This window comes from Pan troglodytes, chromosome 5 (genome assembly GCF_028858775.2).
Source record: "Pan troglodytes isolate AG18354 chromosome 5, NHGRI_mPanTro3-v2.0_pri, whole genome shotgun sequence".
Taxonomy (NCBI): Eukaryota; Metazoa; Chordata; class Mammalia; order Primates; family Hominidae; genus Pan; species Pan troglodytes.
Window position 1 is genome coordinate 85,397,291 of NC_072403.2, and position 25,630 is coordinate 85,422,920.

A 25,630-nucleotide genomic window follows, 5' to 3' on the forward strand; every position below is an offset into this window, starting at 1 on the left:
CTGGGCGTGGTGGCAGGCACCTGTAATCCCAGCTACTCGGGAGGCTGAGGCTGGAGAATCACTTGAACCCGGGAGGCGGAGGTTGCAGTGAGCCGAGACGTGCCACTTCACTCCAGCCTGGGCGACAGAGCGAGACTCTGTCTCAAAAAAGAAAAAGAGGCCAGGCGTGGTGGCTCACGCCTGTAATCTCAGCAGTTTGGGAGGCCGAGGCGGGCGGATCACGAGGCCAAGACATCGAGACCTTCCTGGCCAACATGGTGAAACCCCGTCTCTACTAAAAATACAAAAAATTAGCAGGGCTTGGTGGCGCCTGTAGTCCCATCTACTCGGGAGGCCGAGACAGAGAACTGCTTGAACCCGGGAGGCAGAGGTTGCAGTGAGCCGAGATCGCGCCACTGCACTCCAGCCTGGGCAACAGAAAAAGAGTCCATCACAAAACAAAACAAAACAAAACAGAACAAAACGAAAACATTGACAGAGAAACTTTTCTCTTTCAAGTGAAAGTTTTTTTAAATTTAATTTTGGTTTGAGTTAGGGGGGCGCAATCTCGGCTCACTGCAACCTCAGCCACCAGGGCTCAAGCGATCCTCCCACCTCAGCATCCTGAGTAGCTGTTACTACAGGTGCGGACACCATGCCCAGCTTTTTCTTTTCTTTTTAATTTTTTTGTATACATGGGGAGGTCTTACTATGTTGCCCAGGCTGGTCTCGAACTCCTAGACTCAAGCGATTCTCCCTCCTCAACCTCCCAAAGTGTTGGGATTGTAGGCATGAGCCACTGTGCCCTGCCACAGAAACTTTTTCTTTTCTTTTTTTTCTTTTTCTTCTTTCTTTTTTTTTTTTTTTTTGAGACGGAATTTCGCTCTTGTCACCCAGGCCGAAGTGCAATGGTGCGATCTTGGCTCACTGCAACCTCCGCCTCCTGGGTTCAAGCAATTCTCCTACCTCAGCCTCCCGGGTAGCTGGGATTACAGACGCCCGCCACCACGCCCGGCTAATTTTTCGTATTTTTAGTAGAGACGGGGTTTCACTATGTTGGCCAGGCTGCTCTCAAACTGCTGACCTCAAGTGATCCACCCGCCTCGGCCTCCCAAAGTGCTGCGATTACAGGCGTGAGCCACGGCGCCTGGCCAGAAACTTTTCCCTTTTTTAAATTTATTTAAGGGTTTTTGTTTTGTTTTTTTGAGACAGGGTCTCAAAAAAAGGGTTTTAAGGGTCTCAGTCACCCAGGCTTGAGTGCAATGGCACCATCTGGGCTCACTGCAACCTGTGCCTCCTGGGTTCAAGCAATTCTCCTGCCTCAGCCTCCTGAGTAGCTGGGACTACAGGCATGCAGCACCATGCCAGGTTAATTTTTCTATTTTTAGTAGAGATAGAGTTTCGCCATATTGGCCAGGCTGGTCTCAAACTCCTGGTGGACTCAAGTGATCCGCCACCTTGGCCTCCCAAAGTGTTGGGATTACAGGTGTGAGCCACCACTCCCGGCCTATGTATTTAATACTTTTTATAATTAGAACAATAAAACTGCCACACTGTAGGGAGACCCCTGAAATTATTGCTACGGAATAAAAGATGAAATGCTCCTGATTATTGTAAATACAAAGTTGCATGCAGGACTGTATAAAGAGAATGCCAGGTTGGACTGCCAGAATGAGCCAACAGCGGGTGATGTGCTTCCCCCTGCAGAGAGCCTATGAACGGACGTGCATCACCAAGATTCCTATCCCAGAAAAGCAGATGTTCATAGCTCTGGGAATGGAATGCAACCCTTGTGGAAAGCCTCTAAACGGACGCATGAGGGGCGCCTGTCCCTATGGGTAAGATAGGGCTATAAATGCCCTCATCTTGCCACGGCTCTTCTAGGCCTTTTTAGGGTTAAGGCATACTCCCTTCTGAGAATTTCTGGTCTAACTGATTGTCTAGCTTCACATCCTGTTTCTATGGATTGTTTGTAACCAGCTTTTGCTGCAACTGTTACTGCTGATTAATATCTTGCTAATCATAGGTTATGGAAAGACTGTTTCTGTTTTAAGGCTCTGTTAGAAATTACTGATGCACACACTACATTGTAAATTCTTATCTCTGTATACTGTACTTCTGCATACAGATGTTATAAGAATTACTTCATCCCCATGTGACCATCTCACCTCATAATCAAATGACCCTAAATCCCTCACTAACCTACCCCTGCCCTCACTAAACTTAATAATAAATGCTGGTATATCCAGTGTATTAGCAGCATCTCAGGACCAGAAGGCAGTGACCCCCCTGGACCCAGCTTTCAATATCTTCTGTGTGTCTATTATTTCTCGACCTGCCAATCCGCCTGGGAACAAAGAAAGAGCCCCATTGCATTGTGGGCTGCTGGCCAGATCCTGCAATACCACACTTGTTTTATTCTCCAGTCAAACGTTTCCTTTCTGAGAAAGGCTGTGAATTGAGAAAGGCTGTGAATTGAGAAAGGCTGTGAATTCCAAAAGGCTGGACATTTAACCTCCAACCAACCGATTCTTCTAATTAACCAATTAGCCATCATGGATCTCTCTCCTTTTTTTTTTTTTTTTTTTTTTTTTGAGACAGAGTCTCACTCTTGTCGCCAGGCTGGAGTGCAGTGGCACGATCTCGGCTCACTGCAACCTCTGCCTACGGGTTCAAGCAATTCTCCTGCCTCAGCCGCCCAAGTAGCTGGGACTACAGGTGCATGCCACCACACCTGGCTAATTTTTTTTTTGTATTTTAGTACAGACGGGGTTTCACCATGTTGCCCAGATTGGTCTCGAACTCCTGAGCTCAGGCAATCTGCCCCCCTCGGCCTCCCAAAGTGCTAGGATTACAGGCGTGATCCACCATGCCCAGGCACCATCATGAATCTTTCAGTCCACAAATATATTTGAACTCCTTTCGAAGCCATTCTTTTTCTTTTCTTTCTTTTTCTTTTTTTTTGAGACAGAGTCTTGCTCTGTCGCCCAGGCTGGAGTGCAGTGGCACAATCTTGGCTCACTGCAACCTCGGCCTCCCAGGTTCAAGCGATTCTCCTGCCTCAGTCTCCTGAGTAGCTGGGATTACAGGTGCATGCCACCACTCCCGGCTAATTTTTTTTTTTTTTTTTTTTTTAGTAGCGATGGGGTTTCACCATGTTGGCCAGGATGGTCTCCATCTCCTGACCTTGTGATCCACCTGCTTCGGCCTCCCAGAGTGCTGGGAATACAGGCGTGAGCCACCGCGCCCGGCCCGAATCTATTCTTATTTTCAGCCCTTAGTTTTTATAGACAAACAGAAGGTGACAGTGTATCAGATTGTCAGATCACAAAGATCTCATAAGGCAAAGTGATCAAATTCATTGATCGTAGGTGGCCACCTGGCGATAAGGACTGCAGGGCCTAAGAAAGTACAAAAGATGACCTTTAGTAGGAGCTCCCAACCCAGAACCACAGGAAATCAAAAAAAGCCCGCACGGGCGGATCACGAGGTCAGGAAATCGAGAACATCCTGGCTAATACGGTGAAACCCAGTCTCTACTAAAAATACAAAAAATTAGCCGGGCGAAGTGGCGGGCGCCTGTAGCCCCAGCTACTCGGAGGCTAAGGCAGGAGAATGGCGCGAACCCGGGAGGCGGAGCTTGCAGTGAGCCGAAATCGCGCCACTGCATTCCAGCCTGGGCAACAGAGCGAGACTCTGTCTCAAAAAAAAAATAATAATAAATTAATTAATTAATTTAAAAAAAAAAAAAAAAGCCCGCACGAACTAGGAAAGAAAATGCACAACCGGCCATCCGTGCGACCACCCATCTCCCTCACCAGGAAAGTAGCTCCAAACCGCCAATCAGCGGCGACGCTGGACGTAGACGTCCTACGCCGTGATATTAAAGCAAGATGGCCGCGCCCTGCAGATTGTCTCTTGTTGCGTAGGTTTTTTTGACCGTCGCTCGTGTCAGCTTCAAAGTCAGATAGATTTTTCTCCCAGCATGTTCTACTTCCGAGGCTGTGGCCGTTGGGTCGCGGCTTCTTTCACCAAGCAGCAATTTCCGTTGGCACGGTTGAGCAGTGACAGCGCGGCGCCCCGGACTCCGCACTTCGACGTGATAGTCATTGGTGGAGGACATGCCGGGACTGAGGCAGCCACCGCCGCTGCTCGGTGCGGCTCTCGGACTCTGCTCCTCACTCACCGCGTGGACACGATCGGTGAGGAGCGCGGGTGCTGTGGAACTTGGCGTAGGACGCAGGCTGCTTCCTTCCCGCCTCCCCCAGTCTGAAGCGGGGGACCTCTTCCCTTCCTCAAAGCTAGTGAGAATCCTACCTTCTGTGGTTTTAGCCTCGATCAGTGTCTCGCAAGGATCAGGCGGGCCAGGCCAGAACTCTATATTAGTCTATTCTGCGAACCATAGATTATGCTGCTGCTGACAGTCGTCCGTTGTAGGAGGTTGGGGTTCGGGGTCAGTGCCTTGGGAAAGGGAGAGACTTCAAGAATACTCGCTGGTAGCTTCTTAGTTCATTGCTGCGTTTACCTTCTACTATGTTACTCCAGATAAAGGGTGAATTAGCATTATTAACAATGGTTTATGGCCAGGTGCAGTGGCTCACTTCTTTAATCCCAGCACTTTGGGATGCCAAGGCAGGTGGATCACCTGAGGTCAGGAGTTTGAGACCAGCTTGGCCAACACGGCGAAACCCCGTCTCTACTAAAAATACAAAAATTAGCCGGGCATGGTGGCGGGAGCCTATAATCCCAGCTACTCGGGAGTCTGAGGCAGGAGAATCGCTTGAACCCGGGGGCAGAGGTTGCAGTGAGCCGAGATTGCGCCACTTCACTCCAGCCTGGGCAAAAGAGCAAAACTCCGTCTCAAAATAATGATAATATTAATAAAATAAAAAATCCTTTATTAAACGGTTCTTGTGTTTTTATTTAAAAACATTTTTTTAGAGACAGAGTCTCGCCATGTTGCCCAGGCTGGAGTGCAGTGACTACTCATAGGCACGATCGTTACACATTACAGGCTCCGCTTTCTGGACTCAAGAACTTTTCCTGCCTCTGCCTAACCAGTAGCTGGGATTGCAGGTGCTCAGTACTCTGCCCAGCCTGATCTTTGTGTTTCTGTCAAGATTTTGTGATGCCCTTTGGAAGAACCATGCTACCTTTTTTTTTTTTTTTTTTTTTTGAGACAGAGTCTTGCACTGTCACCCAGGCTCAAGTGCAGTGGCGCCATCTCGGCTCACTGCAAGCTCCGCCTTCCGGGTTAATGCCATTCTCCTGCCTCAGCCTCCCGAGTAGCTGGGATTACAGGCACCCACCACCACGCCCGGCTAATTTTTTTTTTCTTTGTATTTTTAGTAGAGTCGGGGTTTCACCATGTTAGCCAGGATGGTCTCGATCTCCTGACCTTGTGATCCGCCCGCCTCGGCCTCCCAAAATGCTGGGATTACAGGCATGAGCCACCGTGCCCAGCGCCATGCTACCTTTTGCATCCTATATTCCTTCTGGGTTGTCGTCCCTGGATTTTGTGTTTAGTACTGGACAGTACTTTTTTTGCTCTAATGGATAATGGTTGGATGGCCGTTCTGTAGCATCATGATAGATACTAGCTAAAACATCAACCTGTAAATTATGTATACTTTTGTCTTTCCTCCTTCCTTTTGCTTAGGAGCGAGCAGTAATTAGAATATTTACTTGTTTTGTAAAAGTTGTGAATAAATCACTTATTTATTCCTGAAATTCTTCTTTAAAATAACCATTCAGCTCATAACTGTGAAGAAATATATACTATTAACTGCGGTTTTGTGGGTGGGGGAGAGGAGGCTATATGATTTCCTCAAAGATTATACTTTTCTCATCATACATTCAAGTGGGTTTTTTCTTTTCTTTTCTTTTCTTTCATTTTTGAGACAGAGTTTTGCTGTTGTTGACCAGGCTAGAATGCAGTGGCGCGATCTTGGCTCACTGCAACCTCCACCTCCCGGGTTCAAGCGATTTCCTGCCTCAGCCTCCCAAGTGGCTGGGATTAGAGGAGTCCGCCACCACGCCCAGCTAATTTTTTGTATTTTTAGTAGAGATGGGGTTTCATCATGTTGGCCAGGCTGGTCCCCAACTCCTGACTTCAGGTGATCCACCCGTGTCAGCCTCCCAAAGTGCTGGGATTACAGGTGTGAGCCACCACACCTGGCCTGTTGTTTATATTTTTAAAAAATAAAGACCTAGTGCTTGCTTTGGCAACAACATAAACTAAAGTTGGAATGATATAGGGATTAGCATAGCCCCTGCACAAGGATGATGCACAAATTTGTGAAGTGTTCCATATTTTTAAAAAATAATAATAAAGACCTAGGCCAGGGGTGATTACTCACGCTTGTAATCCCAGCATTTGGGGAGCCCAGGAGTCTTCTATTTCAAAGGGAGAAGGAGGAAAATAATCTACCACAGCTGTCATTCCTGTTTTTATAGTAGAGAGACTAAGGTATGTTAGGTAACTTGCCATGATCACAGAGCTCATAAGTGGTAGGTCTAGAAATTGAGCCAGATATCTCTTTCACACACACTCCTCATAATGACACTTCATGCTCATAATCACAGTGCTATCCAGTCTCCCTGTGGAGACCATTAAAACTTGTGGAGGTCTTGTCTGGGCATGGTGGCTCATGCCTGTAATCCCAGCAGTTTGGGAGGCAAAGGCGGGCAAATCACCTGATGTCGGAAGTTCGAGACCAGCCTGACCAACATGGAGGAACCCTGTCTCTATTAAAAATAGAAAATTAAACACCCAAGAATGATCAATAAATACTAAAAAAAAAAAAAAAAAGAAAATTAGCCAGGCGTGGTGGCGTATGCCTGTAATCCCAGCTACTCGGGAGGCTGAGGCAGGAGAATCACTTGAACTCGGGAGGTGGAGGTTGCAGTGAGCTGAGACCGTGCCATTGCACTCCAGCCTGGGCAACAAGAGCGAAACTCTGTCTCAAAAAAAAAAAAACAAAAAAAACAAAAAAACAACTTTTGGAGGTCTTGATTCTTGATGTGGTGGCAGTGGATATGTGGATATTGACATAACTTGCCCATCCCTCCACCTCCCACAAAAACTTTTGAGGTAACCACATGGGTTTAGACCTCCAGGTAAGACTGGGTACATGTAAGGGAAAGGTATAAAATGTGGTCTTCACTCACAAGAAATTTGTAATTTAATTATATTTAATTCTGCAAAGTAAGTGCAAAAAGGAGATACCAGATGGCATTTATGGAAGACATAATTGGTTGTAACTGAACCAGTGCCAAGGGGCTTCTTTGTTTTTTCTTTTTTCTTTTTTTTTTTCTTTTTGAGATGGAGTCACTGTTTTCACCCAGGGTGGAGTGCGATGGTGCCATCTCAGCTCAGTGCAACCTCAGCCTCCCAGATTCAAGCGATTCTTTTGCCTCAGCCTCCCAAGTAGCTGGGATTACAGGTGCAAACTGCCATGCCTGGCTATTTTTTTGTATTTTAGTAGAGACGGGGTTTCACCGTGTCGCCCAGGATGGTCTCAAACTCCTGAGCTCCAGCAATCCACCCTCTTTGGCCTCCCAAAGTGCTAGGATTACAGGCGTGAGCCACCGCACCCGGCCCTGTTTTTTATTTATTTATTTATTTTTGTCCTTATTTATGTTGAAGGACTAGGGGCTTCTTACAAGTGTGCTTGATTTGGTAGATTCCTCTGGTGCTGTATCAAAAAAGAACAAATAAATTTAAAAACCAAGTATACTTGGTTTAGAACGGTTTCATCGGGTAAGGATTACATGTTTGAAAGGAAAAGGCAACCTAGTGAAACAGTAAAAATATGCATCAAGGAAGAGATTCAAAAGAAAGTTCAGGCCGGGCACGGTGGCTCATGGCTGTAATCCCAGCACTCTGGGAGGCCGAGGTGGGCAGATCACCTGAGGTCAGGAGTTTGAGACCAGCCTGGTCGACATGGTGAAACTCGTCTCTACCAAAAATACAAAAATCAGCCAGGCGTGGTGCCGGACACCTGTAATCCCAGCTACTCGGGATGCTGAGGCAGGAGAATCGCTTGAACCCAGGAGGCAGAGGTTGCAGTGAGCCGAGATTGTACCACTGCACTCCAGCCTGGGTGACAGAGTGAGACTCCATCTTAAAAAAAACAAAAGGAAGTTCAGGAAGTGGTTTGTCATCCAGGTTGCCCTGGACACTTTTGCATCCCATTGGGTCTTTGGGATTTTCTTTGTAGTATATCTTTCACGTTTTCTATTTTTTATCATATGAGATGATTATAGTCACCTGTATAAATATTTCCTTATTAAGTAATCACTATATGCAAGGTGCTCATATATTTATTTTGTTTATGTCTATTATCTTTAGGTCAGATGTCATGTAATCCTTCCTTTGGTGGCATCGGAAAGGGACATTTAATGAGGGAAGTAGATGCCTTGGATGGCCTGTGTTCTCGCATCTGTGACCAGTCTGGTGTACATTATAAAGTATTAAACCGGCGTAAGGGACCAGCTGTGTGGGGTCTGAGAGCTCAGATTGATAGGAAACTCTATAAACAGAACATGCAGGTAAGAATAGGGCATGAGCACAGGAAAGATTATGGTGATTGTTTAATTACCATGTTTCAACTGGCATTTTCTTTTGACAGAAAGAAATCTTGAATACACCACTGCTTACTGTTCAGGAGGGAGCTGTAGAAGATCTTATTCTTACAGAACCAGAGCCTGAACACACTGGGAAATGCCGTGTCAGTGGGGTTGTTTTGGGTACGTATTGGTTATAGATGGTGTATGATAACAGCATATCAAATTCCATATGAGAAATTTATTTTAGAGCAAAGTGTGGAGATATGTTGCTTATTCAAGGAACTTGTTGCATTTTCTCTACCTGGATGAGGAAAACTATATAAATAAATACGTTTCTCTTTTCATCTTGGCATTTATGATGCTCAGTCAAATTCTAGGCTCATCAGTACCATGTTCCATCTTAGTGTAGAACTTTATAATCTGCATATTTATGTCTCCCTTTCTCCCCATCTTTCTATTGTAATTTCTGTTTTTTCTGGTTCTGACTTTAATTTTTTAAAAAATTCATATTTTAACAGCTTATATTTTTTTATGTAAAAGAGTTATGTATGTTTTTTATCAAAATAACTCATGCATATAATTTTTTCTTAAAATATTAAAAGGGTCTCGGCATGGTGGCTCATGCCCGTAATCCTAGCACTTTGGGAGGCCGAGGTAGGTGGATTGCTTGAGCCCCAGAGTTTGAGACCAGCCTCGGCAAGATGGCAAAACCTCATGTCTACAAAAAAATACAAAAATTAGTCGGTGTGGTAGCAGGTGCCTGTAGTTTCAGCTACTCAATAAGCTGAAGTGGGAGGATTGCTTGAGCCCAGGAGGTTGAGACTTCAGTGAGCTGTGATTATGCCACTGCACTCCAGCCTGGGCAACAGAGTGAGACCCTGTGTCAAAAAAAAATAAAAAATAAGTTTGGGTGTAGTGGCTCACACCTGTAATCCCAACACTTTGGGAGGCCAAGGCAGGCAGATCGCCTGAGGTTGGGAGTTCAAGACCAGCCTGAACAACATGGAGAAACACATCTCTACTAAAAATAGAAAATTAGCCAGGTGTGGTGGCGCATGCTTGAAATCCCAGCTACTCAGGAGGCTGAGGCCAGAGAATCACTTGAACCCAGGAGGCGGAGGTTGTGGTGAGCCGAGATCACACCATTGCTCTCCAGCCTGGGCAACAAGAGCGAAACTCTGTCTCAAAATAAATAAATAAATAAATAAATAAATAAATAAATAAATAAATATAAAAGAAATTTAGAAATTTATATGGGAAAACAACCATCTCCTTCCCTGGAGACAGACACTTCAGCTTTTTTAGTTGTCACTTATTGTATATACTTCCATATTTCTAAATAGCAGGCTTATCTTTTTACTTCCTAATTTACAGTTCTAGACATTATCTATTAACTTTTTTTTTTGTTTGTTTTTGAGACGGAGTCTCACTCTGTGCCAGGCTGCAATGCAGTGGTGCAATATCGGCTCACCGCAACCTGCGCCTCCCGGGTTCAAGCGATTCTCCTGCCTCAGCCTCCTGAGTAGCTGGGACTACAGGCACGTACCACCATGCCCAGCTAATTTTTGTATTTTTAGTAGAGATGGGGTTTCACCACGTTGGCCAGGATGGTCTTGTTCTCCTGACCTTGTGATCCATCTGCCTCGCCCTCCCAGAGTGCTGGGATTACAGCTGTGAGCCACCGCACCCAGCCATCTATTAACATTTTTTGAGACAGAGTCTGGCTCTGTTGCCTAGGCTGGAGTGCAGTGGTACCATCTTGGCTCACTGCAACGTTCCCCTCCCAGGTTCAAGCAATTCTCCTGCCTCAGCCTCCCAAGTAGCTGGGGTTACAGGCGACTGCCACCATGCCCGGCTAATTTTTTGTATTTTTAGTAGAGACAGGGTTTCACCATGTTGGTCAGGCTGGTCTTGAACTCCTGACCTCAAGCGATCCGCCCACCTCAGCGTCTGAAAATGCTGGGATTACAGGCATGAGCACTGTGCCCAGCCTATTAACTTATTATTATGGTAATTCTCTTTAATGTCCAATTTTCCTTCCCTCTCTCCTTCTGATATAATTATACCGTAATTTTTGGTTGATAGTATTTACATTATTGACTAAGTATTGTTTACTGCATGGAAGTGTATTATGTTTGTCCCTTTCATATACTTGGTTTTGCCTTGAGTTAATAATTGCTTTATTTTATGTATTTATTTTGAGACAGAGTCTCACTCTGTCACCCAGGCTAGAGTGCAGTGGTACGATCTTGGGTCACTGCAACCTCCATCTCCCAGGTTCAAGCAATTCTCCTGCCTCAGCCTCATGAGTAGCTGGGATTACAGACAGCAGCAACCACGCCCAGCTAATTTTTGTGTTTTTAGTGGAGACAGGGTTTTACCATGTTGGCCAGGCTGGTCTTGAACTCCTGACCTCAAGTGATCCGCCTACCTCCACCTCCCAAAGTGCTGGTATTATAGGCGTGAGCCACCACACCTGGCCTTCTCCAGATTTTTTAGTTCTGTTTATGTGTTTGGGCTGCTCTCTTTCATGTACACAACTTCCTTTAAGTATCTAGCGAACTTCGGTTTTCTGTTGACTTCTTTGCGTTTTTGGTTTTGGAGACAGGGTCTTACTCTGTCACCCAGGATGGAGTGCAGTGGCACTATAATCGCTCACTGTAGCCTCCACCTCCCAGAGGTGATCCTCCCACCTCAACCTCCCAAGTAGCTGGGACTATAGGTGTACACCACCACACCCAGCTTATTTTCAATTTTTTTGGAGACGTGGGATCTCCCTATGTTGCTTCCCTGTGTTGCCTAGACTGGTCTTGAACTCCTAGGCTCAAGTGATCCTCCCACCTCAACCACCCAAAGTGTTGGGATTACAGGCATGAGCTGCCATGCCCAGCCTGTTACATTTTTAAATGAGGCACTAGGTCGGGCATGGTGGCTCACGCCTGTAATCCCAGCACTTTGGGAGGCTGAGGCGGGCGGATCACTGAGGTCAGGAGTTTGAGACTAGCCTGGCCAACATGGTGAACCTGTCTCTACTAAAAATAAAAAAATTAGCTGGGCGTGGTGGCATGCACCTGTAATCCCAGCTACTCAGGAGGCTGAGGCAAGAGAATCGCTTGAACCCAGGAGGCGGAGGTTGCAGTGAGCCGAGATCGTGCCACTGCACTCCAGCCTGGGCGACAAGAGTGAGACTCCATCTCTAAATAAATAAATAAGGCGCTAAAACACTAACTGGAAGATTTGTGTGTGCACAGTTAATTTTATTGCCTGGCTGATTCTGGTGGTGATTAAGACTTGAACTGCTGGACACGGTGGCTCACGCCGGTAATCCCAGCACTTTAGGAGGCCGAGGTGGGTGGATCACCTGAGGTTGGGAGTTCAAGACCAGCCTGACCAACATGGAGAAACCCCGTCTCTACTAAAAATACAAAATTACCCAGGTGTGGTGGCACATGCCTGTAATCCTAGCCACTCGGGAGGCTGAGGCAGGAGAACCACTTGAACCCTGGAGGTGCAGGTTGTGGTAAGCCGTGATAGTGCTACTGCACTCCAGCCTGGTAACGAGCAAAACTCCGTCTCAAAAAAAAAGAAAAGATTTGAACCAGCTTTTTGGTTTGGTGAATTCTCAAATATCAATGTCTGTTAGTTCTCAGAAGAATCAGTTTTCCACCTAAGAGAATAATATGGCTACCCACTAGCGTTCTGGGTACAAAATGGTAAGAGAGGCTGTGCCAGGGAGTGTCATCTTTTATTTTATTTTATTTTATTTATTTATTTTTATTTTTTCTTTTTATTTATTTTTGAGACAGAGTCTCACTGTGTAGCCCAGGCTGGAGTGCAATGGCGTGATCTCGGCTTACTGCAACCTCTGCCCCCCAGGTTCAAGCGATTCTCCTGCCTCAGCCTCTCGAGTAGCTGGGACTACAGGCACGTGCCACCATGCCTGGCTACTTTTTTGTATTTTTAGTAGAGATGGGGTTTCACTGTGTTAGCCAGGATGTTCTCGATCTCCTGACCTTGTGGTCCACCCACCTCGGCCTCCCAAAGTGCTGGGATTACAGGCATGAGCCACTGCGCGTAGCCCAGGAGTGTCATCTTTTAAAATACATATCTTAATTCCCATTTTCATTTTTATTATAGATTTATTAATTTTCTTGATTGGGAAATACATACTTAGTGCCAACAACTTAAAGGCTACAAAAAGCCTATAGAGTGAAAAGATAGTCTGTCTTAGCTGGGCATTATGGGCATTATGTGATTATGGCTCACACCTATAATCCCAGCACTTTGGAAGGCCAAGGCAGGTGGATCACCTGAGGTCAGGAGTTTGAGACCAGTCTGGCCAACATGGCGAAACTCGTCTCTACTAAAAATACAAAAATTAGCCAGGCATGATGGCTCACGCCTGTAGTCCCAGCTACTCAGGAGGCTAAGGCAGGAGAATCACTTGAACCTGGGAGATGGAGGTTGCAGTGAGCCGAGATCTTGCTACTGCACTCCAGCCTGGGTGAGAGAGCAAGAATCTGTCTCAATAGAAAAAAAAAAGATAGTCTGTCTCCTTCACTTTGTCCCCTCAACCAGCCAGTTTTCTTTCTCAGGAGCATTTGCTTTGTTAATTTGTTGTGTGGTCTTTCTACCTAGGCATATGTACATGTATTTTTTGTTGTTTTCACAAAATCGTAGCATATTATACACACTGTTCCTCTGTACCTTTTTTTTTTTAAAAAAAACTTAATCTGTGTTTGCTTTGCTTTTGGAGGCCATGCTTTTTTTTTTTAAGTTTGTGGGTTTGTTCCGATGGTTACCTTAAAAGCTATGATTTTATATATAATATAATATGCTCACTGACTTCCCTCAAGTAACAATTACTAAATTAGTTTTACTTTCATTTCCTTTTCTCCCCCGACTTTCTTTATTTTCCAGATTTAATGGTTATATTGTTTTTATTAGTATTTATGTTTATACCCTTAAATTGTTTATTTTTTTATTTTTGAGACAAGTTCTCGCCCTCTTTCTTAGGCTGGAATGCAGTGGCATGATCACAGCTCGCTGTAGCCTCGACCACCTGGACCCAAGTGATCTTCCTGCCTCAGCCTCCTGTGTAGCTGGGACCACAGGCATGTGTCACCACCCCTGGCTAATTTATTATTTTTTTTTGTAGAGATGGGAGTCTCACTATGTTGCCAGGACTGGTCTTGAAGCCCAGGGCTCCAGTGATCTTCCTGCCCGAGTCTCTCAAAGTGTTCATATTATAGTCATGAGCCACTGAGCCTGGCCAATTTAATTTAATATCTTTAAATGCTATTTTGTGATCCTGTCCATGTTTTATAGGCCCAACAATAACAATTTTTTTGTGGTAAAATATACAAACCATAAAATGTACCATTTTAACCATTTTTAAGTGTACAATTCAGTGCTATTAAGTACATTGACAGTGTTGTGCACCCATCACCACCAACGGTCTCTTGAACTTTTTCATCATTCCAAATTAAAATTCTGTACCCATTAAACAAAAAGTCCCCATTACCTGAAGAATAAACCTCCATTTTACTGTAAGGTAGAGCTATCTGAGGACAAAACCTTAATGTGTAAATTTCAGCTGTTTCTTTCATTTTCTGTTCCAAGTTTCATTTCTACATTCCTCCTCAGTTCTTATTCTCAGTTCTCTAATTTCTGAGCCTTTGCAGGGCAAATTAGTTCATTCTCATTGATATATCTTCTCTTCAGATATTAATACTTAAGTTATAGCTATCTCCCCTCTGCTAGATGAGTTACCATTCTTCCAACCACTTTCTATCTTTCAAAAATATATTGAAATTTCTCATCTTCTGACTGGTTCTTTTTCATTACTTGTCCTTTTGGTTTTATACCTTTTTTATTCCCCTATTTAATTTTCTTTGAGTTTTAGAAGGGAGAAGAAATGAGAGGTTGTATGCCATATTTATCCTGAAGTCTAAAATTAATTAATTTTTTAAATTAATTGAGACTAACTTTTTAGTGCTGATATGATTTTAGGTACATGTGAATTGGTGATAACACATTGTATTCTCTCTCCTAGATTGCTTAGATTGAGATTGATATTAGCCTTCTTACTCATTTAAAATTCTTTGTCTGGGGTAGGGGAAATGGGAAGATATTGCTCAAAGGTTATACATTTTCAGCTGTAAGTTGAATAAGTTCTAGCAATCTAGTGAGCAGTATGGTAACTGCAGTTAATAATAATGTATGATATACTTGAAATTTGCTAAGGGAGTAGATCATAAGTGTTCTCACCACACAAACAAAACATGTAACTATGTGAGGTGATGGTTATATTAATTAGCTTGATTATGGGTATCATCACAGAAGGTATACTTGTATCAAAACACCATGTTGCATACTCTAAATATATACAGTTTTTTATATGTCTGTTATATGTCGATAAGGCTTGAAAAAACAAAAATATTACAAAAGGTTCTCAAGTTTCTAAAGACTGATAGTTTTTCTGTAGTTGTAATGTAAAATAGTCACATTCCATTTTGATCCATGGTAACAATTTAAAAAATGACTTTAGGCTGGGCGCGGTGGCTCACGCCTGTAAGTAATCCCAGCGCTTTGGGAGGCAGAGGTGGGTGGATCACCTGAGGTCGGGAATTCGAGACCAGCCTGACCAACATGGAGAAACCCCATCTCTACTAAAAATATAAAACTAGCTGAGTGTGGTGGCGCATGCCTGTAATCTCAGCTACTCGGGAGGCTGAGGCAGGAGAATTGCTTGAACCCGGGAGGCGGAGGTTGCAGTGAGCGGAGATTGCACCACTGCCCTCCAGCCTGGTGATAGAGTGAGACTTCATCTCAGATAGATAGATAGATAGATAGATAGATAGATACATACATACATACATACATACATACATACATACATAAATACATAGATACATAGATAATGACTTTATTCTTTTTTCTTGTTATTTAGTGGATGGAAGCACAGTATATGCAGAGAGTGTGATTCTGACTACTGGGACATTTCTGAGAGGCATGATTGTAATTGGATTGGAGACGCATCCAGCAGGACGTTTAGGGGATCAGCCTTCTATAGGATTGGCTCAGACACTGGAGAAGTTAGGGTTTGTGGTGGGAAGGTTGAAGACTGGGACTCCACCCCGAATTGCCAAAGAGTCCATTAATTTCAGTATTCTAAACAAGCATATACCGGACAATCCATCCGTACCATTCAGCTTTACCAATGAGACAGTATGGATTAAGGTAAGATACTTTACGAAAACCTGGCTTACAGCTGGTATTGGCTATTCACAGCAGGAAGTACTGTAACTTTTTTTTTTTTTTTTTTTGGCAGCAGTTCACTTTATAGCACTATTGCTTATAGTGCAAAGAAATGATTTTTTTTTTTTTTTTAGATAAGGTCTCACCTTGTCACCCAGGCTGGAGTGCAGTGGTACAATTATGGGTCACTACAGCCTTGACCTCCTGGGCTCAAGTGATCCTCCCACCTCAACCCCCTTGAGTAGCTGAGACCATAGGCATGAGCCATTGTGCCTGGCTTTTTAAAATTTTTTTGAGAAATGGGGTTTCACTATGTTGCCCAGGCTGGTCTCGAACTCCTGGGCTCAAAGGATCCACCCCCCTTGGCCTCCCAAAGTGCTGGGATTGCAGGTGTAAACCACTGAACCCAGCCAAAGAAGTTATCCTTTTTTTTTTTTGAGGTGGAGACTTGCTCTGTCACCCAGACTGGAGAGCAGTGGCACGATCTCAGCTCACTGCAACGTCTGCCTCCTGGGTTCAAGCAGTTCTTCTGCCTCAGCCTCCCGAGTATACAGGCACGCGCCACCACACCCGGCTAATTTTTATATTTTTAATAGAGACAGTGTTGGCCAGGCGCGGTGGCTCACGCCTGTAATCCCAGCACTTTGGGAGGCCGAGGCGGGCGGATCACGAGGTCAGGAGATCGAGACCATCCTGGCTAACACGGTGAAACCCCGTCTCTACTAAAAATACAAAAAATTAGCCAGGCGTGGTAGCGGGCGCCTGTAGTCCCAGCTACTCGGGAGGCTGAGGCAGGAGAATGGCGTGAACCCGGGAGGCGGAGCTTGCAGTGAGCCGAGATCGCGCCACTGCACTCCAGCCTGGGCGACAGAGCGAGACTCCGTCTCAAAAAAAAAAAAAAAAAAAAAAAATAGAGACAGTGTTTCACCATATTGGTGTTTCACCATATTGTTCCACCATAACAAGGGCTGGTCTCGAACTCCTGACCTCGTGATTCACCCATTTCAGCCTCTCAAAGTGCTGGGATTATAGGCGTCAGCCACTGCACTCAGCCTAAAGAAGTAATCTCTAAAAGGGATTAGCTAACTTGGCTAATTGGGTATTTCCCCATAAATCGTAAATTTCTTTTTTTTTGTTTTTTTGAGACAGTCTCAGTCTGTCGCCCTGCTGGAGCGCAATGGTGAAATCTTGGTGCACTGCAACTTCTGCATCCTGGGTTCAAGCGATTCTCCCACCTCAGCCTCCCTAGTAGCTGGGATTGCAAGCACCCACCGTCATGCCTGGCTAATTTTTATAGTTTTGTAGAGACGGGGTTTCACCATGTTGGCCAGGCTGGTTTTGAACTCCTGACCTTAGGTGATCCGCCTGCCTCAACCTCCCAAAGTGCTGGTGCTGGGATTACAGATGTGAGCCACTGCACCCGACTTTTTTTTTTTTTTTTTCTTTTTTTGAGACGGAGTTTCGCCATTGTTGCCCAGGCTGGAGTGCAATGGCGCAATCTCGGCTTACTGCAACCTCCGCCTCCCAGGTTCAAGCAATTCTCCTGCCTCAGCCTCCTGAGTAGCTGGGATTACAGGCTTCTGCCGCCACACTGGCTAATTTTTGTATTTTTAATAGAGACGGTGTTTTGCCATGTTGGCCGGGCTGGTCTCAAACTCCTTACCTTAGGTAATCCACCCTCCTCAGCCTCCCAAAGTGCTAGCATTACAGGCATGAGCCACCGTGCCTGGCAAATCTTAAATTTCATTACTTTTATAACCTTACATATTTTGTAAATTAAGCTTTTATTTTAAAAATTTTTTTCATTTATTATTATTTTTAATAGAGACAGGGTCTCGCCATATTGCCCAGGCCGGTCTCGTACTCCTGAGCTCAAGCCATCCGCCCACCTCAGCCTCTCAAAGTGCTGGGATTACAGGCATGAGCGACCGCGCCTGGTCAAATAGGCGTTTTTTGTTTTGTTTTGTTTTGCTTTTTGAGATGGAGATTCAGTCTTGTTGCCCAACCTGTGGTGCAATGGCACGATCTCAGCTCACTGCAGCCTCCGCCCCCTGGGTTCAAGCAATTCTCCTGCCTCAGCCTCCCTAGTAGCTGGGATTACAGGTGCCCACCGCCATGCCCAGCTAATTTGTTTTTGTATTTTTAGTAGAGACAGGGTTTCACCATGTTGATCAGGCTGGTCTTGAACTCTTTTTTTTTTTTTTTTTTTTTGAGATGGCATTTCACTCTTGTTGCCCAGGCTGGAATGCAACAGCACAATCTCGGCTCACTGCAACATCCACCTCACGGGTTCGAGCAATTCTCCCGCCTCGGTCTCTTGAGTAGCTGGGATTACAGGCATGTGCCACCACACCTGGCTAATTTTGTATTTTTAGTAGATGGGGTTTCTCCATGTTGGTCAGGCTGGTCACGAGCTCCCGACCTCAGGTGATCCGCCCGCCTCGGCCTCCCAAAGTGTTGGGATTACAGGCGTGAGCCACCGCACCCAACTGGTCTCAAACTCTTGACCTCAGGTGATCCACCTTCAGCCTCCCAAAATGCTGGGGTTACAGGCGTAAGCCACCATGCCCGGCCTAAATTAAGCTTTTGAAACGATATCAGGTGGTGCTGCTGGAAAGGCAGCCGCCCCCTTGCCCATCACACAATGCATTTTTATGGAGAACCTGACACTGAACCATTCTTAGATGACCTGCTTCTGGGGTGGGGTTTCAGACATAGCAGAGCAACTACCTCACTGCGATCTATTGAAAGTTAACCCTCAGCTGGGTGTGGTGGCTCATGCCTGTAATCCCAACAGTTTGGGAGGCTGAGGCGGGTGGATCACTTGAGGTCAGGAGTTCAAGACCAGTCTGGCCAACATGGTGAAGCTCCATCCCTACTAAAAATAAAATAAAAATAAAAAAATTAGCCAGGCATGGTGGCTCATGCCTGTAATCCCAGCTACTCGGGAGGCTGAGGCAGGAAAATTGCTCGAACCTGGGAGGCAGAGGTTGCAGTTAGCTGTGATTGTGCCACTGCACTCCAGCCTCCAGCCTGGGCAACAGCAAGACTCCATCTCAAAAAAAAAAAAAAAAAAAAAAAAAAAGAAAGTTAACCGTCAACGCATATAATTTTATTTTAAAAAGATGGAGAAAAACAAAAAGAAAAAGCAACATCGAGAAAAAGTTGTAAGACTTTTCTCAATGTAAGAGTTTTTTCACAACAAACTCCTATAAACCATTGAACGTCACTCACTGTTAATATTTTACCATATTTATCGCTATAGATATATCAATTTATGTCCATATTTACTGTGTAAGACGGTAATATACACATTTATTCTTATTCTTTTTTTTCTGGAATATTTGGGAGTAAATTGCAGAGATGATGAGCTCTTACCTTAAGCCTATATCTCAACTAAGCACAGAGACATCCTTTTATATAACCCTTATGCAATGATGAAATTCAGAGTACGATGCAGGGACAATAAAATTTAAATTTTTTTTTTTTTTTGAGACGGAGCCTCACACTATCCCCCAGGCTGGAGTGCAGTGGTGCAATCTCGGCTTACTGCAATCTCGCCTTCTGAGTTCAGTCAGTTCTCGTGCCTCAGCCTCCTCAGTAGCCGGGATTACAGGCACCCGCCGACACGCCTGACTAATTTTTGTAGTTTTAGTGGAGACAGGGTTTCACCTTGTTGGGCAGGCTGGTTTTGAACTGCTGTTCTTAAATGATCTGCCCGCCTTGGCCTCCCAAGTGTTAGGATTACAGGCATGAGCCACTGCGCCTGACCAAAATATTTTTTTGAAGACAGAAAAGAGTCCAGGCGCAGTGGCTCATGCCTATAATCCTAGCACTTTGGGAGGCCAAGGCAGGTGGATCACTTGAGGTCAGGAGTTCAAGACCAGCTTGGCCAATATGGTGAAACCTCACCTCTACTAAAAATACAAAAATTAGCTGGGCGTGGTGGCATGCGCCTGTAATCCCAGCTACTCAGGAGGCTGAGGCATGAGAATCGCTTGAACCAAGGATGGGGAGGTTGCAGTGAGCTGAGATTGTGCCACTGCACTGCAGCCTGGGCAACAGCAAGACTATGTCTCAAAAAAAAAAGAAAAAAGAAATTCAGAGAAAGAAATTCAGAGAATTTAACACTGATACAGTGCTATTATCTAACATAAAGTCCATAGTCACATTTTGCTAATTGGTAAATATTGTCCAAAGCAGCTTTTTTTTTTTTTTTTTTTGAGATAGGATCTCACTGTGTTGCCCAGGCTGCAGTGCAGTGGTGCAATCTCAGCTCACTGTAACCTCTGCCTCCCAGGCTTGGATGATCCTTCTACCTCAGCCTCCCAAGTAGCTGCGACCACAGGTGCTCACCACCATGCCTGGCTACTTTTTGTATTTTTTGTAGAGATGAGTTTTTGCAGTGTCACCCAGGCTGGTCTCAAACTCATGGACTGAAGGGATCTGCCTGCCTTGGGCCCCAAAAGTGCTGGGATTACAAGTATGAGCCACCAAGCCTAGCCCAAAACAACCTTTTTATTCCCAATCAAGGGTCATGCATTGCGTTTAATTGTCATTTCTCTTTAAAGTCTTTTACCTGGAACAGTTTGTCAATCTTTAATGATGCCGACATTTTTGAAGTGTAGAGGCCACTTTTACCTATCTCTCGAGTTTTAAAAAAATGTGGCTTGGCATGGTGGCTCACGCCTGTAATCCCAGCACTTTGGGAGGCCAAGGCAGGTGGATCACAAGGTCAAAAGATTGAGACCATCCTGGCCAACATGGTGAAACCCCGTCTCTACTAAAAATACAAAAATTAGCTGGGCATGGTGGCATGCCCCTGTAGTCCCAGCTACTTGGGAGGCTGAGGCAGAATTGCTTGAACCCGGGAGGCAGAGGTTGCAGTGAGCAGAGATGATGCCACTGCACTTCAGCCGGGCGACAGAGCAAGACTGTCTCAAAAAAAAAAAAAAAAAGTATATTGTATGTGTTTAAGATTGAGGATGAAGAATTGGCCAGGCACAGTGACTCTCACCTGTAATACCAGCACTTTGGGAGGCCAAGGTAGGAGGATCACTTAAGCCTAGGAGTTCAAGACCAGCCTGGGCAACATAATGAGACCCTGCCTGTACAAAAAAAAAAGGAATTGATGGTCCTAGTTTCTGGTGAGTGTTATCCTGATGTATGGCTTCAAATATTCTGTTACTTTGAGCAAGATACTTTTATATATTTGCTTTGGTAGTATGCAAATTATGATAACCCTTTCTTCTTTTTTGAGACAGAGTCTTGCCCAGGCTGGAGTGCAATGGTAATGGCGCAAGCTTGGCCCACTGCAACCTCCACCCCCTGGGTTCAAGCGATTCTCCTGCCTGAGCCTCCCAAGTAGCTGGGATTACAGGCACCTGCCACCATGCCTGGCTAATTTTTTGGATTTTTTTAGTAGAGACAGAGTTTTACCATGTTGACCAGGCTGTTCTCAAACTCCTGACCTCAGGTGATCCACACGCCTTGGCCTCCCAAAGTGCTGGGATTACAGGCGTGAGCCACGGCGCCCAGCCCAAACAAAGCAAGGAGTCCCTGGGTGGGCACAAAAACACTTTTTTTTTCTTTTTTTTTTTTTTGAGACGGAATCTCGCCCTGTCATCCAGGCTGGAGTGCAATGGTGCAATCTCGGCTCACTGCAACCTCCGCCTCCCAGGTTCAAGTGATTCTCATGCCTCAGCCTCCCGAGTAGCTGGGATTACAGGCACCCGCCACCATGCCCAGCTAATTTTTGTCTTTTTAGTAGAGACAGGATTTCACCATGTTAGCCAGGCTGGTCTCAAACTTCTGACCTCGTGCTCCACCTGCCTTGGCCTCCCAAAGTGTTGGTATTACAGGTGTGAGCCACTTGCGCTTGGCAATAACTTTTTAAAAAAAGTAACCATGGCCAGGCACGGTGGCTCACACCTGTAATCCCAGCACTTTGGGAGGCTGAGGCAGGTGGATCGCCTGAGGTCAAGAGTTCGAGACCAGCCTGGCCAACATAGTGAAACCCCGTCTCTACTGAAAATACGAAAATTAGTGGGGTATAGTGGTGTGAACCTGTAATCCCAGCTACTCAGGAGGCTGAGGCAGGCAGAATCGCTTAAACCTGGGAGGGTGGAGGTTACAGTGAGCTGAGATTGCACCATTGCACTCCAGCCTGGGTGATGGGGTAAGACTCCGTCTCAAAAAAAAAAAAAAAAAAAAAAAGAAAGTAACCACAAGACTGTTATTATACCCAGCAAAACAAAATTTCTGGGCTGGGTGCAGTGGCTCACAGTGGCTGTCAGCACTTTGGGAGGCCAAGTTGGGAAGATCGCTTGAGGCCAGGAGATTGAGACCAGCCTAGGTAACATAGTGAGACCCTGTCTCTACAAAAAATTTAAAAATTAGCTGGGCATGGTGGCTTTCACTTGTTGTCCCAGCTACTGGGGAGGCTGAGGTAGGGGAATTGCTTGAGTCCAGAAATTGAATGCTGCAATGAGCTATGATCAAGCCACTGCACTCCAGTCTGGGTGACAGAATGAGACCTTGTTTCTAAAAAAAAGAACAAAAACAACATAATTTCCTAACATCATCTTGCACTCAGTATTCAGTTTTCTCTATTTGCCTCAAAAATGTTTTTTACAGTTGTTTTATTTGAACCAGGAACCTTATTGGTGATATGTTTTGTTGATGACTGTTGTGATACCTCAGTTCTGGTTTTCTTAGTTTAAAAGAGTTTAAACAGGAAACACACAGCAAAAGAAGTGCGGCACAGAGTAATTTATTGAAAAGAAAAATAATATTTTAAAAGTTAGTTGCATAATAGACAGTACACCCTGAGAGCAAGAATTCAGGGTGGTCTGCTCATTAAGAATGAGAAAGCAAATACTAGCACTAAGGAGACTCCCTGTATGGGAGTTTTACATGCTTATTAATAGGAGGTAGAAAGAGTTGTTACTTGTAAGCATGTTCTAGGTGGTCTTCTGGGTGCACAAGTGTAGTAAGTAGCCATACATGCTTGTTCATATATCGCATGTCTCATTAGCATCTTAAACCTCCACCCACGGGTGTGTCTTTTACTATTAAAATGAGTAAAGGGTCAGTTTGAGGACAAGTAAAATCAAAGTGCACATGCTTTCTCTACAAGGCAAAGTCCCTACTGAAGATAGCATTGCTTGAATGAGCTCAATTACAATGTGAATACTGAGGTTTACTGTGCTAATTGTATGGTCACCATGGTTGCTGCCTCCCGAGAACATGGTTATTTCTTTGACTACCTATCCTGCCTTAGTTTTGTAACAGCTTCCCTCCTTTTTTTTCTCTTTTAAGCATTATATATGGAAGAAATTGAGTCATTTGTTCTCTAAAACTTCCCTCATTCTTCATTTGTCTGATTGTATCCCTCTGATGACTTAATTATGTTCCTCTAAACTATTTCTTTTAAACTACTGGTTACGGCCGGGCGTGGTGACTCATGCCTGTAATCCCAGCACTTTGGGAGGCAGAGGTAGGTGGATCACCTGAGGTCAGGAGTTTGAGACCAGCTTGGCCAACATGGTGAAACTCTGTCTCTACCAAAAATACAAAAATTAGCCGAACGTAGTGGTGCATGCCTGTGATCCCAGCTACTTGGGAGGCTGAGGCAGGAGAATCGCTTGAACCCGGGACACGGAGGTTGGAGTGAGCTGAGATCACGCTACTGCCCTCCAGCCTGGGCAACAGAGTGAGACTCCGTCTCAAAAAATAAAAACATTTAAAAAAAATTAAACTGCTAGTTAGATTTAGAGTTTTGCTTAAATTTAACTTCATCTTTTGGGATGTTTATTTTTGGCAAGAATACTTCATAAGTAATACTAGGCATTATGCACAAGTTTAGTGTCTATTAAAGTCAGTACGTATCATGTGGAATTTATTTGGATAAGAGAGAAACTAGTAGATAAGCAAATCAGTATTGCATCTGGTTACTGTTTTTTAGCCAGAAGATCAGCTGCCATGTTACTTGACTCACACCAACCCTAGAGTGGATGAGATTGTCCTTAAGAACCTTCACCTTAATAGTCATGTTAAAGAAACGACAAGAGGACCTCGGTAAGGACAAAATGTCAGTGCTCAGTTACTTTAAGGAATGATGTCAATCCTCTTTTGTTCATTTCAAGTTTATTTAAATGTTCTATTCTAGATACTGTCCCTCCATTGAATCAAAAGTTTTGCGTTTTCCAAACCGTCTACATCAGGTTTGGTTGGAACCTGAAGGAATGGATTCTGACCTTATCTACCCACAGGGGTTATCTATGACGCTACCAGCTGAGTTACAAGAGAAAATGATCACATGCATCAGAGGCTTGGAGAAAGCTAAAGTGATTCAGCCAGGTAAAGAGGATCACAAGTGCCCTTCAGTATAAGGTCAGCATTGTTTTAATGGTCAGTGAGGAGGCCTTAGCTACAGTCATTGTTGTTCAGAGCCTCAGAAGATGAAGCCCAACACCTATACATTTTAAATAGTCTGTTTTTTGTTTGTTTGTTTGTTTGTTTGTTTTGAGACGGAGTTTTGCTCTTGTTGCCCAGGATGGAGTGCAATGGTGCGATCTCGGCTCACCACAACCTCCCCCTGCCAGGTTCGTGATTCTTCTGCCTCAGCCTCCTGAGTAACTGGGATTACAGGCATGCATCACCATGCCCGGCTAATTTTGTATTTTTAGTAGAGACAGGGTTTCTCCATGTTGGTCAGGCTGGTCTCAAACTCCCGACCTCAGGTGATCCACCGCTTGGCCCCCCAAAGTGCTGAGATTACAGGTGTGAGCCACTGCTCCTGACCTAAATAGTCTGTTTTTAAAGGGCATTTAAGGGTAATGCTTGCATCTCTACCTTGAGCAAATCCAGCTCTGTATTTACTTATTTAATGTCTTTGTTCTTTGGTCAGGCTACGGTGTTCAGTATGATTACTTAGATCCCCGTCAGATCACTCCTTCCCTGGAGACTCATTTGGTTCAACGACTCTTCTTTGCTGGACAGATCAATGGCACCACTGGTTATGAGGAAGCTGCAGCTCAAGTAAGAAGTTAAGATATTAATGTAAACTGAAAGGGACTATTTAACTGGTATTTCTCCTTTTAATGTCTGTTGTGTTAACTATGTAGATCTTAGATACAATTCATACTAATAGAAGACAATTTATGTTTCAGGGTGTTTGGAGATGGCTTTTGTAGATAATAGGTTTTTTGTTTTTGTTTTTGTTTTTTTGAGACAGAGTGTTGCTCTGTTGCCAGGCTGGAGTGCAGTGATATGATCTCCCAGGTTCAAGCGATCCTCCTGCCTCAGCCCTCCCTAGTAGCTGGGACTGCAGGCATGCACCACAACACCCAGGTAATTTTTGCATTTTTAGTAGAGATATGGTTTCACTGTGTTGGCCAGGCTGGTCTCAAACTCCTGACCTCAGGTGATCCACCTGCCTTGGCTTCCCAAAGTGCTGGGATTACAGGTGTGAACCACCTTGCCCAGCCAATAATAGGATTATTAAAACACTATGGCTTTATTACTCTTTTCTGAGCTCCTGTGTGATATATTTTGATTAGATGTATTGCTTGTGAAGTTTAAAATTTATTTTAATATACTTCATTAGAAATTATTATATTATTATTCCTTGTAAGTCAGAAATTATTTTATTTTTATTTGCAAGTGGGAAAAGGCTAGAGAAGTTTCACAGGTGGGTTTTAAAAAAAGATTAACCGGCTGGGCATGGTGGGTCACACCTGTAATCCCAGCACTCTGGGAGGCTGAGGAGAGAGAATTGCTTGAGCCAGGAGTTCGAGACCAGCCTGAGTGATGTAGT

General features: G+C 44.6%; 1 protein-coding gene and 1 non-coding gene across 18 annotated transcripts in view; both read left to right on the top strand.

Annotated features, from left to right (window-relative positions):
- Positions 1-2,579: 2,579 nt before the first annotated feature.
- Positions 2,580-25,630, top strand: part of MTO1 (mitochondrial tRNA translation optimization 1) — a 43,399-nt gene continuing 20,348 nt past the window's right edge. For 3 of the 17 annotated variants that reach the window (XR_010157731.1, XM_054686041.2, XM_054686043.2), the window contains exons 1-8: positions 3,849-4,181; positions 8,333-8,532; positions 8,613-8,730; positions 15,503-15,792; positions 23,777-23,889; positions 23,981-24,171; positions 24,722-24,852; positions 25,045-25,164. Coding sequence is in view for 16 of the 17 variants with exons in the window: in XM_054686041.2 (XP_054542016.1) it covers positions 3,965-4,181; positions 8,333-8,532; positions 8,613-8,730; positions 15,503-15,792; positions 23,777-23,889; positions 23,981-24,171; positions 24,722-24,852; positions 25,045-25,164 (1,380 nt within the window). In the remaining variant the exon portion in view is untranslated. Of the gene's footprint in view, positions 4,284-8,332; positions 8,533-8,612; positions 8,731-13,566; positions 13,665-15,502; positions 15,793-23,776; positions 23,890-23,980; positions 24,172-24,341; positions 24,417-24,721; positions 24,853-25,044; positions 25,165-25,630 lie in introns of all 17 variants that reach the window. The other 14 variants (XM_003950876.5, XM_063812511.1, XM_063812509.1 and 11 more) reach the window with 13 other exon arrangements.
- On the top strand, positions 6,194-6,296 carry LOC112209596 (U6 spliceosomal RNA). The gene has a single exon (XR_002944431.1). It is a non-coding gene; the product is annotated as a U6 spliceosomal RNA (small nuclear RNA).